The sequence below is a fragment of the Triturus cristatus genome, chromosome 10 (genome assembly GCF_964204655.1).
Source record: "Triturus cristatus chromosome 10, aTriCri1.1, whole genome shotgun sequence".
NCBI lineage: Eukaryota > Metazoa > Chordata > Amphibia > Caudata > Salamandridae > Triturus > Triturus cristatus.
Window position 1 is genome coordinate 638,977,562 of NC_140593.1, and position 18,849 is coordinate 638,996,410.

General features: G+C 46.6%; 1 protein-coding gene across 1 annotated transcript in view; it reads left to right on the plus strand.

Annotated features, from left to right (window-relative positions):
- The window catches only part of LOC146789831 (regenerating islet-derived protein 4-like), a 191,697-nt gene that overhangs the window by 88,936 nt on the left and 83,912 nt on the right, over positions 1-18,849 (plus strand). Inside the window, exon 4 of the mRNA XM_085632189.1 lies at positions 6,093-6,230. Coding sequence (XP_085488315.1) covers positions 6,093-6,230 — 138 coding nt within the window. The remainder of the gene's footprint in view (positions 1-6,092; positions 6,231-18,849) is intronic.

An 18,849-nucleotide genomic window follows, 5' to 3' on the forward strand; every position in this document is an offset into this window, starting at 1 on the left:
GCAGAGGGGATGTGGTGTCTATTCCATCCTGTTCCTGGTAAGGAAGGTGTCTGGGGATTTTCGGCTGGACTTGGACTTGAAGCGGGTGAATTCTTTCATTCCCCACACTAAGTTCAAGATGCTTTCTCTACAGGAGATTCTGTCTCTTCTGGTCCAGGGGGAGGTGGTTGCTTCTCTGGACCTGCTGGATGCATACCTCCATGTGCCTGTCCATCCGGCCTCTCAGCGTTTCCTCCGGTTCTGCGTGGGGGACAGCCACTACCAGTTCCAGGTACTTCCTTTTGGTTTATCATCTGCCCCAAGGTTGTTCACCAAGATCCTGGCCCCCTTGGTGGGTATTCTTCACCGGGTGGGGATCCGGGTGTTTCCATATCTGGATGACTGGCTAATTTCTGCCTCTTCATTTTCCAATCAGAGGCTGCAGGTCAGGAGGGTCTGCGAGGTTCTCTCCGCCTATGGCTTCCTGATCAACCTCAGAAAGTCCCACCTGTCGCCCACCCAGGAGTTGGTCTTCATTGGGGGTCGGTTGGACATGCTCCAGGGGAAGGTGTTCTTGCCCCGGGAACGCCGGGACATCTTGTGGCGGTATCTGGGTGCTCTCCTGGGTCAGGATTTCGCTCCTGTGTATCTATGGTTGCGGATTCAGCGGTTGATGTCAGCCACCATCAATGTTCTCCCCTGGGCTCGCCTCCACCTGTACCCGTTGGTCAATCACCTTCTGTCTCTCTGGGATCCCTGCTCAGGGGACTACGAGATCATGGTCCTGGTGTCCACGCAGTTCGGTCTGACCTGGGCTGGTGGTTGGTGGAGTCCCACCTCTCCGAGGGTCTTCCTTTCCTTGTCTCCCCGTCCCGGATGCTCACGACCGGTGCCAGTCACCTCGGCTGGAGGGCTACCTTGGGGTCTTGGTCGGTTCAGGGATGTTGGGACCATCTTCAGTCTCGGTGCTCCTCCAACTTCTGCGAGTTGAAGGCCGTCCTGCTGGCCTGCCGGGAGTTTGCTCCCTCTCTCCAGGGTCAGCACGTCTTGGTTTGGATATACAACCAAGTGGTGAGGGGTTACATCAACCATCAGGGTGGTTGCCGGGTGCGCTCCCGGGAGCTGATGTCCTGGGCAGGGGCAACGGCCCTGTCTCTCCAGGCAATACATTAAGAGAGAGCCCAAAAAAGGGGGGGGGGGGGTAAAAAAAGAAGGTCTGTTTCCCATTTTAATTCCCATAGGAGCTTTGAACGTGACTATAGCCCAGACCACTGGACGGAATTACACAGAATTTGGCAGAAAGGTAGATTTGGTTATGCAGATCACACTTTCAGTTATTTGGTGTAAATCCGTTCAGTAGTTTGTGAGAAATGAAAGGAAATCCCAATTTGTATATCTATGATCGTGGCTACTTCGTGAATAATAACAAGCTCGTGCAGAGATCTGAAGAGCTCTGATTGGTTGCCAACACTTCAACCAGGAAGGGTTGGCTGCCATCCTGGGACTTGACTTCCTAACTATAATGTCCCTGTAACCTTTGATTTTTTCAGAGAATATGTAAACACAATGTGCGATGTTCTCCCTGTGGGAAAAAAATTCCACATCATGCAGGTGGGATCTCTGAGTGGTGCAGGTGCCTGACCCCAGGGAAATGATGCTGGGACACACCCAGATTTGTGGATAAATGTGCAAAAAAAAGAAAAAATCTGGTCTGCAGCAAATAACACTGCAGTTTTCGTGAATATTACAACTGCACAACCACTATTTATGTGTAGCAATAGAGGCACCATTTAATGCTAAAATCATGTTTTTTCAAGAGAAATCAAAAATGAGAAGATATTCATATTAAAAAGGGTGGGGCCCTGTTATTTGTTATGTGCATGGTACCATTGGCGTGCTGGGTGAGGCTCAGAGATTATATATTGTGTTCAATGAATCGGAAAAGATTTGCTTTAGGCAGATGATACCTTGATTTATCTCACCAATTCAGAGATGTCGATCCCATTGGTTCTCACGGTTTTTCAAAGCTTTGAATCATACGTGGGCTGCCGCATCAACTCAGAGAAATCTGTACATTATCAGATGGGGGACTTTGGGAATCACAGTGGGCTGACGGGGGCTTCTGAGTATCATGAACAGGTGTTAAGTATCTGGGAACTGAGAGGACAATGAAAGCTGACCAATTCCTGAAGCTAAACCTGGATTGGATTCCGGATGAATTTCTGAAAGGAGAGAGCTTCTATTTTTTAAATGATCACTCTACCTAAACTGTTAAATGTTCTACAAAACACCCCTTTCCTAATCCATGCAATGTACTTTGACTATAGACAAAACACTGCACACACTGCTTTGTGATGGGGTACCCCCAAGATAGCTTTGTGCAATCTCTAAGGTAGGTCTTGCATGCAGGATACCAAGGCATACTATAGAGCCACACATCTCCAAGTCATTAACAAATGTGTATTCACCCTGCACAGTGAGACGCAACCAGATTAGAGGGCTGAGATGAGAAAGGCCACACATATACATTACATGTGCAGGAGAAAAGACAGAAGATGTCTACCCATGCTGACCTGGGCGACCCTGAAAGCATGGGACAACACTACCATAGCCCTGGGGTAGCTAGGGAAAATCACATTGGGAACACCATTATGGAAGGGGACATTATTAAAATAAGTTTGAAAGCTCACAGGATTTCAACTCTGGAAATGGGTAGGGATAGAAACCTGGGAGACATACTAGTGAGGGAGATCATTTGTCACACTTCAACAAGAATACCAATTGGTGCCTACCGAAGATTGAATTACCTTCAGCGGACACACACCCTCCGTGCGGAAGGGATACAAAGGAGGTATATCCTTGAATGTACCCCACTTGAAAGCTGGTTGTTGCGATGAGCAATCACACAAAAGCCAGTGTCCAACTCTACCGCACTATACTCAACAACACCCTGGATAATTTACGGAGTTTCTGAAAACATTGGTAGATCGATCTTGGAGTCTTCCAGGACATGGATTGGGAAGTGGCGGTTGCACCCCAGGGAGGGAGCAATCAAAGCCTGATTGTGATTTTATGCTGTTTAATATTCTCCAGTGAATATACTACAACAGGAGGAAACTGTTTATTATGCGAACAGTGCCATACTCGCACCCCCTAAGATGCATCAGAGACAAGGGTACATGCATACATACACTCTGGAGTTGGCCTAGAGTGATTGTCTGCTGGGAAGAAGTCTTACATGAATTTGTTTTTCAAACTCTTTTTTGGGCCGGTTTAACAAGTATCAGATCATACACTGTTATCACACCTTGGAGAACAGTTGTACATTTCATTTATTAGTCACTCACAACTAGTCCAATACTACCAACAAGTAAAAAAACACTCCCTAACCCGAACTTGGACCAGACAGACGGCATCCATCATTCTGCAACTGTATAGGTCACCAGGAACCCTTCCCCGTGATCTGATTCCGGCATGTGTGTCCTGTACATTAACAAGGGGGGCTATCACACCTCAAGGACCCCTGGTGGACTGGGCTGTTTCCCCCAGCAGTTTAAGTGGGATGGGACTCCCCTATCCTAAGACAATTTCCTGTTGTGCAACAGCTAGGGCCACATTACAGAAGAGCAGCATGCATCTCTCCAAAGTTTGCTCTCCCCAAATGCCCAGGGTAATCGGTTGAGGCATGAGTTGGAGCTGCACCTCTGTCACCTCTGAGATTGGCACTCTCACTCTCTCCCAGAATCTCCCAGACAGTATGCGACAAGGTACCGCTCTGGCTACATCCCCTCAGGCAGAAATCAGACTCACCTGTCCCATTTTATGTAGGTTCTTCCAATTGAAATACGCCCTAAGCAGCAATTATAACTGCACTAGGCGGAAGCCCACCGCTATTGCCACCTCTTGAGGGTAGCAGCAGGCTTCGCCCCATGCATCATGTTTTAGCCTCCCCAAATTCCATTCCCACCTACCTCTAAGTGCATCCAGTGGGGGCAGGCTATGGGCCAACATCGTGTTGTATACCAGTGAGATGGCATGCGCATGTAGGGGGGAGGCAAGCACCCAGAAATTCAGAGGCAACTTCTCCGGCAGATCCACAAAAAGAGCTTCATGTTTCCTACAGTAATATTGTACACCTGACAGTTCATAGTCTGCCTGCAGATCTGAGAAGGGAATCATCCCCCCATCCCTCTAGACACCCCCCACTACTGAAATTCTCAGAAGATCCCAACATTGATGGCACTGAATCTCTCTAAACCGGATCTCTCCCTCCCAGTGTGGTGTCACCATAGTGAGCTTCCCCTTCCAGCCCAAAAGCCGCTCCGCCCTTCTCCTGATATCATCCACTATGGCTGTTGGTGGAGGAAGCTCTCGAGTTTTCCCCCTACCATACAGTTGCCGCATCTGGCCTGATTGTACTGCAATCAATGCACTCTATCCACACACTGATGTGATGAGAAGTTGAATGAGAGCTTTTGAATAAAGACTATATTACCACTAAATAGCAAAAAAAATCTATTTCAGTTTTTCCACTTGCACTTTAAATGTGTCATTGAAATTGAATGGCAGATACTGTAAACAAGGCCACAACTAGAAGACACAATTTGTTTGTTCTACTATGAAACCCCTTGCATAAAATAAACCACATGTATCTCATCCATCACATAAGTTCTTTCTGATTTACACATTCCCATGGTTGAGTACCCACCCTTAAATGTCTGTGAGGCATTACATTGAGAGTAATGTATTCTCTCCAAGTTACAAAAGACACAGGCTGGTCACTCATTTATTTAGCTTCAGTGTGTGAATTACTGAGTTCTGAATCTCTAACTGTACATTGCTTCCCCGAGTAACACTCAGACTGCACTGTCCAGTACTTAAAGAATGCACTCAGTGATCAGTTACTGGACTTCATAATAGGATGACCCTAGGACATCAGAGGCAAAGGGACCTGATTGATAGATTTGGGGCCATAAACCCCAATTTCCTATCTTTGACCACCAAAGTGTTTCCACCAGTCAGACACTTCTCAAGGGCATGTACAACAGAAAATCAAATGCTATTACCTTGTTAATACTAAAAACATCACCAGAGAACGTACTGAATCAATTCTCCTTTCAGCTTTGTTCCATGGTAGAATGTTAGACTTCAGTTGTAATCCCAAAGTTAGCAAACAACCTCAGTGCTAACATTTGGTTTGAAAATGTGCTCAGTACACTAGTTCCACTGTAACGGGACAGTTTAATTCTGACGTGTCCAATGTTGGTCCATAAGAGGTAATGTCCGATATCTAGTGTAATCACTATGCTTATGATTTCCAAGTAGATTAATTGTATGCTAATTTATTTCCGGTAGATGCATGACTCTGGTTCACATGGACTACCATTGTTTAATTCTTTAAACATGCTATACAATCACACTCACACACTCGCCTAGTCATTCATATTTGTGTATGCTAATGGTTGCTTGTGAGGTGGAGGTGGATGTGTACTATTCATTATCGGAGTTTACCCAAGTTGGGAATGGATGTTTTAAAGCTAATGGAGGTTTCCTGAATTTTGTAGTACATGTGTTGCACTCATGGTGGTGTAGGTGTGGTGATAGTGACACTAAATGTGTTCAAGGTAGTGAAGGTCTGTAGGTGGTGGAAGTATGTATGGTCTCTTGATGGTTGTGGGAATGTGTATGTTAATGGGGGAAAATGTTTGCTGATCATGAAAATTAATGGAGATGACTAGTTAATAATAATGGAAGTTTCTGGCATTGGTTATGGAAATGGAGATGATTGATTGCTGATAATGAATGTCTAATACTGTGGGAAAAAGCTACCTTATTCACAACACAGGGTATGTGCTAATGGTAGGTTTTAAGTTGATGGCTGGTGCTAGTGGGTCAGATTGTCCCTGGTTGGCGAAAAAGATGGAGGAGTGTAGGTGGAATCATTCTGCTCGTGGCAGGAATAGGAGTGACTAGTTAACACCTGGATTTTCTGGGGATGAAAGTCAAATGCTGATGAAAACTAAAGTCTGCTTGTTAGGACAATACTTGTAATGTGAATTAAAACTGTATGTTTATGATGTAGGTATTCAAAGCATGTGCTTCTGTCTCTACAGTTTGAGTGCCAAGACTATGGACATGGGGCACACTTGGCTTCCATCATGGATGATTCTGAAGCAAGCATCATTGCCTCACACATTTCAGCCTATCAGAAATCCCGTCCTGTTTGGATTGGACTCCATGACCCAGAAAAGGTGAGGAACCATAAATATTCATGGTTACAGAAGAGTAAAGGGGGCCTATGTATATGCTCCACGCTGTATTCTGTACATCGTGCTGTGAGCAGCATAACCTAGAAACTGTAGCAATGTTTAGTCCTTCTTTCACCCTCTGATAAACAGTATATATATTAACTAAAAAGACCAAAGGTTACAGTAGTGCCCTAAGATAACTATAACTCGTACTCCTGCAATGCACAGTTTTCTTATTATTAATTTGATTGCAAATGTTGCAGTGATATTATCAATTATGTCATGGGCTGATATGTGGGGTAATTAACAGTGCATGGTGACTTATATTTACCTTAGGGCACACGTTTTAGTTTCTTGAGATATGTACAACTATAACTGCTGAATTTCTTTGGATTTTGTGTGTAAAATCTGAACCCTGTAACCCTTGATTTTTTGGGTGAACTTCTAAGGTTTTTTTAATTCTAATTCCTAACTATAACGTCCCTGTGACTTTTGTTTTTTCAGTGAATTTCTAGTTTTCTTAAACGTAATATAGTATTCAATTGCCATATGTTAATCCAACCGCCACCGCGCACATGGAGCCAGGGCTTGGCCTGCGGTCAACCTCCCAAATGCAGCCAACTTCACGCCGTGCACAGCCTTGGGCTGTGCACAGCGGGGTGTTGGCCACAAGACTTGTCCTGTGGCCCGGCCCTGTGGTCATCCCTGAAAGGCAGCCAACCTGGCAGGGGGGTATGCACCACCCACCCTTGGCTGATTTCACCCCCGAGGACCACATCCCCTGGGGCCTGGTACATTTTAAGGTGGGGAATATATGTCCCCCTCCATGGGCCAATTTTGGGTCCTGGGACCCCATCCTCTGGGGGCGGCACATTATTTTAGGGAAGGTGGGTATGTACTCCCCTCCCTGAGCTGTTTTTGACCCCGTGGACTCCATCCCCCGAGACCCACCACTGTAATAATGGTGAAGGGGGCACACAAGCCTCTTACCCGGACCAATTTTGGTCCCAGGAATCCCATCCCTATGGGTCCAGCACCTTTTGTAAGTAAGGGAGGGTGGCACACAGCCCCCCACCTTGTGCTGATTTCAGCCCTAGGGACCCCTTCTCCGGGGCCTGGCCAATAAAGGGTGGATTTCCTGATGCCCACCCAGGGCACCCTACATGTCCTCATTGGGGGCCATGGGGGCGGCCCTAAGGCACCAGCCAGCTCCCCGCATCCAGCGGGAGCCGACATTGCTCTCAGCCACAAAGAGCAGCTAAAAATGCTTCTCCCTACAGGCGGGAGCAAATTTCAGATTCGTTTCCCTTCCCAAATCACTGGGGGTAGGAAAACAGAGGTGAAGTGAAGCAGACTTTACTGGCACTCTCACACCTAGACTTCATCCTCCAACCAGTAGTGCACAAGAAGGAGCATTTGGAGAGTAGTTGACAAAGAGGGAGGAGCCTCCAATGAGGTCTCAGCAATCCCGCTGTGGGGGACTTACTTGTGACAACAAGAGGGGTACTTTACCCCCAATGACCCTCAGCAGCCAAGGGACTTTATCCCCCAACCAGTAGTGTGCCAGGAGACCCGTTTGCAGAGTTGTTGAAAAGGGGGCCGACCTCCAATGAGGTCTCAGCAATCTTGCTGTGGGCGATTTACTTGCAGCAACATTAGGGGTTCTTGGCACCCTGCGCCCCTAAGCAGCTAAGGGGAACTCATACCCCAACAAGTAATGCGCCAGGAGGCAAGTTTGCAGAGTGGTTGAGAAATGGGTCGGGCCTCCGATGAGGTCTCCGCAATCCTGCTGTGGGGCAATTACCAGTGGCAACAATAGGGGTTATTGGCCTCCCAATGACCCTCAAGAGCCAATGGGACTTAATCACCCAACCAGTAGTTACCTGGGAGGCCCCTTTGCAGTTTGTTTGAGAAAGGGGACAGGGCCTCCAAAGTCTCAGCAATTCCACTGTGGGGACTTACTCGTATTGTATTGTAATTGCATTTATATAGTGCTTACTACCCCAGATAAGGCATTGAAGCACCCGGACAAATGCCTTTTCGGCATCCAGCAAGACCATCCCGATATGCCTTGCTGACTTCCTAGCTAGATCAAAATCCATGGTTGCGGCGTTGACATGGGCCGTAGTATCCCAACCCTGAATAAAGCCATGCTGCTGTCTACGTACTAATCCAGTCATCATAGGTGCAAGTCGGGTAGCCAAGATTTTAGCAAAAATCTTGGCATCTGTATTTATAAGAGATAATGGCCGATAAGAGCTACATCCCTCTGGTGGCTTATCCTTTTTTAAAAAGAAAACAATGTTTGCCATATTCCATGATTCAGGGGCCTTACCACTAGCCCCAATATCCTACATAACCTCTCTCAAAAGTGGGACTATAATACTCTTAAAGGTCTTATAAAGCTCAGCTGGTATTGAATCCTCCCCAGCTGCCTTACCAGAATGTAACATAGACAAAGCTTCAGAGATTTCATCATAGGAGATTTCTAGATCAAGTAAAGCAGAGTCTTCTTTACTCAGGAATTGAAGATTGCTCTTATTTAAGTAATTCTGGAGGCCGCCCTGATCTAACAAATGAGTTTGTGTGTAGAGTTTCTGGTAAAACAAAGAGAAATGTTCAACTATAGCCTGCGAGTTAGTAGATAATATACCATTCTCCCTTTTGATAGCCATTCTTTATTTTTTAGCTCTATTTTCTGCTAGATGATAAGCCAGCACCTGGCCAATACGTTTGCCATATTTATATTGAAGGGAACACTGCTTATTGTAGCTCACAGCAATTTTTTCCTTAAGAGTTCTACTCAAAGAAAGATGTTTATCTATTAATAAGATATACAACTGCTCCTGATTTTGAGCCCTTTGTCGAATTGCATCTGCATGAAGGATTTCTATTGTTGAAAGAGCTTGACTAGCCATAAGTTCCCTACCTTTATTTTGCTGCAAGAGAAACTGCTGGGTAATCCCCCTCAAGTACGCCTTCATTGCATCCCATACTATACAAGGGGAGGCGGTCCCCACATTATGTTCTCAGAAATCTACAAGATTTTTATGTATAAATGTTAAGTACTCGTTATCAGCTAATGAGTAGCTTGGAAACGAGAAAGACTGAGACACATTTTTAGCGGCTTGAGACTAAAAAAAGAAAGCATAATAGGATTGTTATCGGAGGTAATCCCAGGGCATACTTTCATATCTGACTGTCAGTATGCCATGAGAAGCCCATGCCATATCAATTCTAGAATAATGTTTGTGAGGCGCAGAGTTATATGTGTGGCCTGGGAAAGCCAGGTAGAGTTCCAGCCATACATCCCTCAGACAATGCAACCGACCCAGTTCGAGAATTGAGGCCGTAACCTTCACCATTCTAGGGGTCGTAGCTTGGTTGATAGAGTCATTAACGTAGTTGATAAAATAACACAGTTAAAATCCCCCATGATTAGACATTCCCCCTGCCATTCAAACAACTCTAGATTTAAAAAGTCAAAAACCTCTAGATCGTTGAAATCAGTCTGTATATTGTACAGAACACATAGTTAGTACCATTGATCTCTAGCTGTTCAATTGCCCATCTTCATAGACAGTCAGCCGCTACCTCAAGAACTTTTTACTCCAATGTCTTGATCCCTAATATGGCCACCCCTCTTATCAAGGCACTTTGGGATCTGCAAACAATGGTTTGGTAACCAAGCTGCTTAGAAAGCCCACGATGTTTATAGGACAAGTCAGTTTCTGTAAGAAGCACAGTATGGGGCTGATACATTTTCAGTTCCTCCCAGACTAATTGATGATTGCTTCCATTACTTAGGCCTGATACATTCCAGACCATACGTCTAATTAGCCGCATAAAGATTCATATTTTATAGCATTGCCAAGGTCATTAAATGCCAGCCCACACTTCAATTAAACATATTCACTGAAATACCTGCCAACCTTATATCCCCTCATGTATTCTCTAATGCAGCTCCCTGCCACCCTATGTGTCCCCTTATTAGCACCCCTTTTGACATATTCTCCTGGACCACCTCCCCTCTCCACCCTGAATCTCCTCAGCACGCCCCGTATCGTGAAAAAGGAATCACTCCCCTTGAAAGCACCCAAGTTGTCCCCCATCAGCACAAGAAAGAATAGAAAAGCTGTGAGCATGTTCCAAAATGTGTAAGAAGCCTAATCTCATATTGTGGGTCCATATATTTAATCTAGGATATTATGTCTTCTTGGCAGCCGCTAATTGCCATTGACTTAAGGCTTGCTTAGCACCCTACTCAGTATATAAGAACTGAGAGTGGCCATCTTTTATAGCGTTTAATCGGACCGGCTCTTGTAGAAAGACCTGTGCGCCTTTTGCTTTGAGCGGGTCAATGAGCTGTCACAGCTTCCATAATAACTTTGCACAAGTCTGATATGAAAAAGATGGAAAAAGAGTCAACTAGTAGGGGGGCCCAGGCAGGCTTTAATGGATATTACCAGAAAAGATAAGTAGCGGTCTAGGATAGTGAGAGCTTGCCTTATTTGAAAAAAGTGTAAATCTGTGAGCCGTCTGTACCTGGAACTCCCAGCCCCAATCTGCAAGGTCAGGGAAGGCCTTTTGGACTAACTTGACTACAAAGGCTCGGGGATCAGAGCCTTCCTTTCCTTAGGGAACCCCAAACAGCCTTAAATTATTAAGGCGTTGCCGGTTTTCTAGATCTTCCACTTTTGTCTGCAGGAAGAGTAGTTGATCATCATGTATTGTACTGATCTTGTAGCTGAAGTAGTGACCTTCTCTGTCTCTGCGACCCATTGTTGTAGTTCAGCTATGTCCGTTGTGAGTGTGGCGACCTTGCTTGTCACTGCTCCTAGAGACTGCTTAATTAAAAGGTTGTCTGGCTTGGTCTGCGCATGGGCCTACAATCTTTGGTCCTGCAGTGCCTGGAGAATTAGAGAAAGTGAAGGCTCTTTAGCACTCTGTGTATGCTTCGAAGGCAGCATTTCAATGACTTCCCCCCAGCGTACAGGAGAACCGGATGTTGACCCATTGCCCGGGCAATCGGGGCTTTGCAGCTGATAGGTGGATCAGTTATGTTGGCCCTGGCTAGGACCTGAACTGCACCTAATACCTGAACTTGATAGCCGTGATATTTCAGCTTTCACATCACCCTTAGCTTTAACCCATTTGCGCAGGGGACTGCCATCCAGGGCAGCCTTTGTTCGAGTAGCAGGGCTGTGATTTTGCTGACTACCATAGCATTCAATGTCTTTTTTCAGGTTCTTGGTTATTTTAGATTTGCCCTTCTTTTTCCCAGGGGATAGACTTAGCACCGAGTATGCATCCTCTAAAGGTTTTACAGCTCTTGGAAAGACCCCCGCTCAGTCTGTGGCAGAACAGATATTGTTGGGCTGTTGTTTGTATCCTGTTGTTCATGCGCCCCCCCCCCCTCGAGACCTGTTACCTTTTTTATAATTTTTTAATTAAATATTTTTATTGGATTTTCATCTTTTTAAGCACAGCAACATACCAAAATAATTATGCATAAAACAAACATCTGAGATATACATAGTGACACAGAAAAACAGTTATCACAAAAAATTACAACCATCATAGAAAGCAAAATAGGGGAGAGCTAAAGACAAAAAAGATAGAAAATAAACTAAGAAATCCAAAAAGAAAAAGGTATACCTTAAAACTTTACAAATTCTCCTTCCAGCTTAAGATAGGTTCCCAGATACGTTTCCCGAGTATTCTCCCCCTTTTGCCCTTCCTTGCATAAATCCCCTTCTCGAGATTATACACAGAAAGCAACCTAGCAAGCCATTGTTGAAAAGTTGGAGGTTCTTTATCTAGCCATGCTGTTGTCAGGGCCGGACTGGCCATAGCGGGCACCGGGCAATCCCCCGGTGCGCTGCACGGGTGTGGGCCGGTTTTGAGCCCTGGGGGCCGTTTTTGTTACAGGGCCGTTTTTGCAGCATAGCTGCAAAATCAGCCCTGTAACAAAACCGGCCGAAAACCGGCCCTAGCAAAGAGCTCGGCCGCTCCCCCGACCCCCGGGTGGGGGCCGGCCGAGCACTTTGTCAGGGCTGGTTTTGGTTCCCAGTCCGGCCCTGGCTGTTGCAATACAAATACGCAAGACAGACATGGCCATAAATAGGAAATATTGCAAAGGACATTACTTATCACCATTTACCCCTAGTAATATCCAAGATGGTGTAAGAGAGATCTTAATTCCTAGAGTTCTGTCAAGAAAAAATTCTATAGCTCTCAGCAGAAGCTGTAACTGAGGACAAGATTCGAAGATGTGAACTATTTCTGCATCTAGAATATCACATCGCAGACATCTAGTGCCTGTGGCTCCTCCCCACTGTGCTATCCTTGCGGGTGTATAATACAAAGAGTATATCGTTTTATATTGCTGGGCCTGTAGCCCTGCTGAATACAAGATAGTCGTCCTAGCTCTAATGAGTCTCGGAAACAGTCTTGATCTACCCCAAGCTTATCTGCCCACTTATTCCCATATTTTCCCAGCTCATCCTCTTTCATTTCAGAGACTTCAGAATAGAACCTTCGTATAGTACAGTCTATACCACCCTCAATAACATCCAATATCTTATTGTTATCCAACCCAGCAGGGCCACCCTGTTTATTCACTAAGAAGCTCCGAACTTGTAAGTACTTAAAAAAAAATATTTCTGTCAATACCGTAAGCATTCCTGTATATCAGAGAACTGGAAGATTCCATTAGGACCCATCAGATCACCCAGTTTCCGGACTCCCCGTCGTCCCCATTCTACCATTACTGAGTCTGCGAATATTTCCACCTGGAGGGTTGGGTTCCTAACTAACCGAGTATAGGCGTGGAACCTACCAAGCCCACTTTTTTTCCGAATGACGCCCAGACTTTATACGCAGCCAGCAAGGTCTTAAACCTGCTTCTTTTAAAGTAATTAGGATCAGTGTATTTAAGGAAGCAGTTCTCTGCCTCCCAACCAATCAGTATAGAATATATATCAATAGATCCTTGTTTGACCTGCGGATCAGACGCATTCCCCCCTAGCAGACCACACATATACTGAAGGGCTGCCGCCCAATAGTACATCTTAAAATCAGGGACAGCCCAACCTCCCCTGGCCCTAGATAGAGACATAAAACAAAGAGACCTCCTGGTTTTTCCATGTGCCCATATAAATCTATTAATTAAGTGCTCCAGCGCCGAAAACCATTTAGCATCAAATACCAGTGGTATTGCCCCAAAAAGATAAAGAAACTTGGGCAAAAGACTCATTTTTATTACATTGCACCGCCCTACTAAAGAAAGGTGGAGATTGTGCATTCTATCCAGGTCTTTTTTGGCTTTACAACTTATAGGCTCGATGTTTCTATCAACAGTCTTATCCAGATCTGCCAAAATAGTAATCCCTAAATATACAGCAGAGTCAACAACTCATGTATCATTACACACTTCCCCCTTGTTCTTAATTATCTAGGTCTTAGGCCCATTTAGCGCATATCCTGAAACCTGACCAAATGCCAAGGCTTCTAATTCCACAACAGCTATAGCGCTAGCGGGTAATGGGGTCACTATAGCAACGTCATCTGCGTATGCCAATATTTTAAAGTCTTGACCATGAGCCTTTATAGGGGGAATACTGTAATTTGCTTCTAGTTTACGAATTAATGGGTCAATATATAGCGCGAATAATAGCGGCAAACAAGGGCACCCTTGACGAGTACCACGCTTAATTTGCAGGGGCGCCATGTAACCTCCATTGACTCTAAGTCAGGCTGTAGGAGCTTTATACTGAGCCTGAACTGAATTAATAAATCCCCCACCGATACCACACCGCCTCAAGGCCACCCAAAGATAGTCCCAGGAGACCCGATCAAATGCCTTTTCTGCATCCAGCAGCATGACTGCCATGGGATCTCCTGAGACTTCCATGGCATCGGGAAGGGTGATAACTTTGCGGACGTGCTGTGTGGTAGCTCTCCCCGGGATAAAACCATGCTGAGTGGAGCTGACCAACCTTAGAAAGCCTAAGGGCCATTACCTTAGAGAAAAATTTTGCGTCAGAATTCATAAGAGTTATTGGTCTATAAGACCCTGGTTCAATAGATGATTTACCTTTTTTTAGAATAACCACTATATCGACACCTGCCCAAGAACTTGGAACAGAATTACCTACTTGTGCCTGCAATACTGTATCTATGAGACCTGTTGCCTTTCTGCTGTCTGAGCTAAATGATGATCCCCGATAGCCGATGTGCCCACATCAGTATAATCTTCTTTATAGTCCAAAGCCTCCGGTCCAGCTGGTCTTAGCCTCAAGGAGTCTTCTTTCAGCAAGCTTTTAGTTACATGGTGAAGTGAAGCTGCCGCTGTGAACTGTATCTCAGAGGGATCACAATTGAGTCTAGCATTGTTGCCTTCAATTGCAACATTATCACCGGCTTCGAGCAACGTGGCCCTCGTGTTGAGTTGCATCATTGTATCTACTGTTTGTTCATCTTTCTGCAAATTCCCCGCCAGGTCTGTCATCTCTGAATTTACCGGAGATCTTAATGAGCCCTCATCTTGACTGCCGGGCATGCCCTTCGGCCTGCGGGGATTGCCTCTAGCAGAGTGTTAATAATCTTAGCTCCAGCGGAAGCTCCCAATATCTCCTCAGACTGGAAAAGATCTGCGGCTTTACCTGATTGCAATAATCTCAGTATTGGCTTCTCCACCCGAAAAGGAACCCCTCTCGATGCAGAGCACTTCTGCCCACCCAGCAGGGAATCATCTGCTGTTGGAGTCGTGAGGCCACTCCCGATGTAACAGTCACAGAGACACGGGAGGAGCGTCCTTATCTTGCTGCAGTTGTTTTCGGTAGAGCCATGTCTCTGGCAATGGGCAGAGCCGGGGCAGAAGTCAGGCCAGACCGGTAGATAGTAGAGAGGCGCAAACCAGTACGCCGACCAGCGGTACATCAACGCGTGTACTGGGTCGATAACCAAAGCTGCCTGAAGAACCCCAAACCTAAAGGAAAAGCATCCGAAAAAGTTCATAAATGAGCAGGTCAGCTCGTAATTCGGTGTTTTGTCGCTTTCACTGTTTTCTCTTTTTTCCCCTGTCTCTTTACATCTTAAGGATAGGGTATGAAGGATGTGGGGGCTGCTCTAGATGCTTGCAATCCTGGCGGACTCAGTCCGCCATCTTCATTCTTCCTAACTCCTTCCTCCTTTCAGATTTGGCCAATTTCACAATGAATAGTGATGCATGGTCCTTTTACTCTTCGCTAGCACACAATGGTCTGCCATGTGCCAGTGCTGGGAATCTTGCACCATGGTGTCTGCATTGTAAGGAAATTTGCATTTGTGTTGGAAGGAACACCTTCCTGCTCAAACGTATTGTGTGATTGCATTTTCCTCAAGCTATGTGTGCTGCAGTACTCAGGGTGAACACAGTAAACACAAGATGATAGGGGGAATGCTGAAACCCTTCAACCACTCACCCCTAGTCAAGAGAACTGTGTTTAATCCATCGTTCTTTTCCTCACTATGCCTCCCCAGTTTGGTCCCAGCCATATGCAAATCAGTCTTGACCCTGCTCCTCATACGAACAGTGCATCAGGGGGCATGTGGGTAAGTCATTCACGTAGTCTCAGAGAGAAGCGGCGTGTACAACGCTGCATAGTAAGCGGTCAAGCATTGTGCAATGGCTGCTTGCCCTGCAAGCCTGATCCCCGTTGGTTATTTAAGCAATGGGTGTTTGGCTTGTTGTTTTGGCACAGACCTATTGGAGAGTCTTGCTAGTTTTGTCACCCCATTGATAAATGCAGCTCTAGGTGACGAGCCAAGCAGTCTGAGCCTCATTTAAGAGCAGCTGACGTAGTATCTCCTGTTGGTGGATGAAGACCCTCAACATGGTGGGGGAACCAGACACGGTGTGAGCCATCTCCAACTCTCGGTTGGTCATTTCCTGTCTACACTTCTTGCGCCTACCTAATGATACCCCCTTCAGCGGTGGCCTTTAATGCTTTCTAGAGATTCTCCGTTGACTCAACTGTGTCATTGATTGTGTCTAGGTGTCCTTTTATGGCTGTGTGTACAGGAGCCTTGGTTTCTATGTCCTGAAGCCAACATGAATTTAAATACCAAAACAGCCGTGAGTGCTGAGGACATAAACGCAGCCGTATTTTCAGAGGTGAGTGGTCAGGGAGACCATAAGCATGTATGTGGGTGTCCTTAACACGGTGGGAGTCTGAGGCAGGTAAGAGAAAATGGTGAAGCCGGAACAAAACTTTGTGGGCCCCAGAGTGAAAGGTGTAGCCTTGGTACCATGGGTGCAAGACTCGCCATGCGTCCACCAAGCTCCCAGTCACAGAGGCACAGTCCAACCCCCATTCTGCCACCCCTTTAAAGTCCTCCACAAGAACCCAGCATTCCGTTGAAAATTGTGTCACTAAGGCTCTAGCATTTGTAGAAATTTGCATGTGAGTGGTGGAGGGGGGTAGACACTTACTAATGCAATGTGCTGGCAGTGGAGGAAAACAGATATTGCTGCGTATCGGCCGAGGTTGTTATGCCATACTTTATCTATGCTTAGGATAAAGTATTTATGTAAAGGTATGGTCATCCCTCACGACCTTCAGGTGAAGCTGATGTCAAACTTGTGTGTATCCCATGCGTGAGAGAAATTGGTATCTATTTTCCACCAGGTGAGTTTCTTGTAGGAGGAGTACATCACTGAAATATGTTTTGGCCCGTTTTAGCATTGCACCTCTCTTGACAGGATCCAGAATGCCCTTGACATTCTACGTGCAGAGGTGGACAGTGCCATGTGTGTCGGTGTTAGCCTGGTCAGTCATGTGTTAGTGCAGTGCTGGTGGACTGCTGGGAGAGGCGATCGAAGCCCATTGTTGGGCACTTCCATGTGTAATGATGTCTTCTGTAAGTACAGGAAAGACAATCATTCAAAACCATTAGTCCTCTGACCCACCCACACCCTATACCTCGAGATCATAAAATACCTGTTGTGGAATAAACTAGGAACTGTAACCAACCGGGTGACCAAACTCCCATATCATTCCTCATCACTATTCTCTAAAGCAAACCCAGTAGCACAATCCTTAAAAACAACGAAGTGAAAAGAAAGAAAAGACTGGGTCCATGTGGCAGCACCGAGCCATCCACTTAATGACAAATGTGGTGGGTCCAGTAGGGTTCCTGATGCAAGAAGGTGTCAGGGGTCCAGATCACCTCCTGCGGTCAGAGAGGGATGCACCCTCTCATGTGTCAAGTCTGGGTCCAAGTACCTTGAGTGGTGGGGACCCACAGAGTCTACCTTCGGGCAGAGTGCGCCGCCGCTACGTGCACCGGGACCGCCATGGCAGCTGCTCCTAGCTCCGGCTTGGCCTTGTGTAGTTGTGATGAGTGGGTAAAAAGAGGTCTCTCCTCTGCCATGCCCAAGCCACTTCTGATGTATCAAAGGAAAGTGTTTTAATCTAAAATATGAACTTCAGCCTCGCTGGGAGAAGCAACTCCCTCACTGTATGGGCTTTCTGGGGATGACAGTCAGTAGTCTAATGCAAGCAGAGCCCTTTAGGGGCGGCTGGTGGCCATCTACGCCCAGCTATTACTGACCACCTCAGAGAAGGACCTGCACTGCCAGTCAGGTCACACTTTGGTCCCACGCGGGCCATCCACAGCTGTCACCCAGGGAGAGGGAAGCTTTCTGCATCTCGGTAGGGGGCCCGTCACTAACGTCTCATGCTTGCCTCTGTGGCCAAAACTCGGCACCTTGGCGCCATGCTACAGTCGTCAAATATACAGGTCCTCCGGGGAAACCAAGCAGGCTCCTCCCCATAGGTCCCTGTATGTGTGGGCTCCCAGTTGAGTCCCGGGTTTGGTCTCCTGGTTTGAGCTAGGGGCCAATGTCCACCATTGCCTCAGAGCTATGACCCGGTCCCCAGAAGTCCTCCTGAGTAGGACCGATTCCCTACCGCAGCCTGCAACTCCCAGGTTCCCTGTGGGGGCGGGATAAAGACAGTCAAAACAAGTTGCATCCATAGTCTGTGCAGTCCCAGAACCCAGGCTGCTCAAGCTGGCCTGCTGGCACGTCAGTCTCTGTGGGAGTGGGGACCTAGAGACTCGGCCTCTCAAGTGGAGTCATGGGCCAATCCCTGCCAACGCTAGAAGGCAAAAGGGAGGCCTCCACCTGCTACAGGGCTGTATCGAAGTCTCAGGCCCTGGCAAGAGGGCTAAAGCAAGTGCCCCCGTCAGGTCCACACTGTTCAGCGCAAGCCTTCCAGGCCTAGTGGTAGCGAACAGGTGACCTGACATGCCCTCCCAGCCAGAACTGCACCGTGCCGCCCTGGCCTAGTAAATGTGCTAGCTGCCATAACACCATCTGTGGGAATCAAGTCTCTCCTGGCATCTCTCCCCTCCAAAGCAAGGGTGTCAGACTGTCTGGGGCATTCCTGGGCCAGCCAATTACCAGATAGCAGTGGAGTGGTGGTGGAGCTCACAGGTGAGCAACCGCCATGTTTGGTGTCCTAACCACTTCCCCCTATCATTGAAGCTTAACGTATTTGTATGACACCAAAAATTTAGCCAGTTCACTGGTGCTTTACTAAAACTGTGCTCCAAGTTGGGCGGCAAGACCATC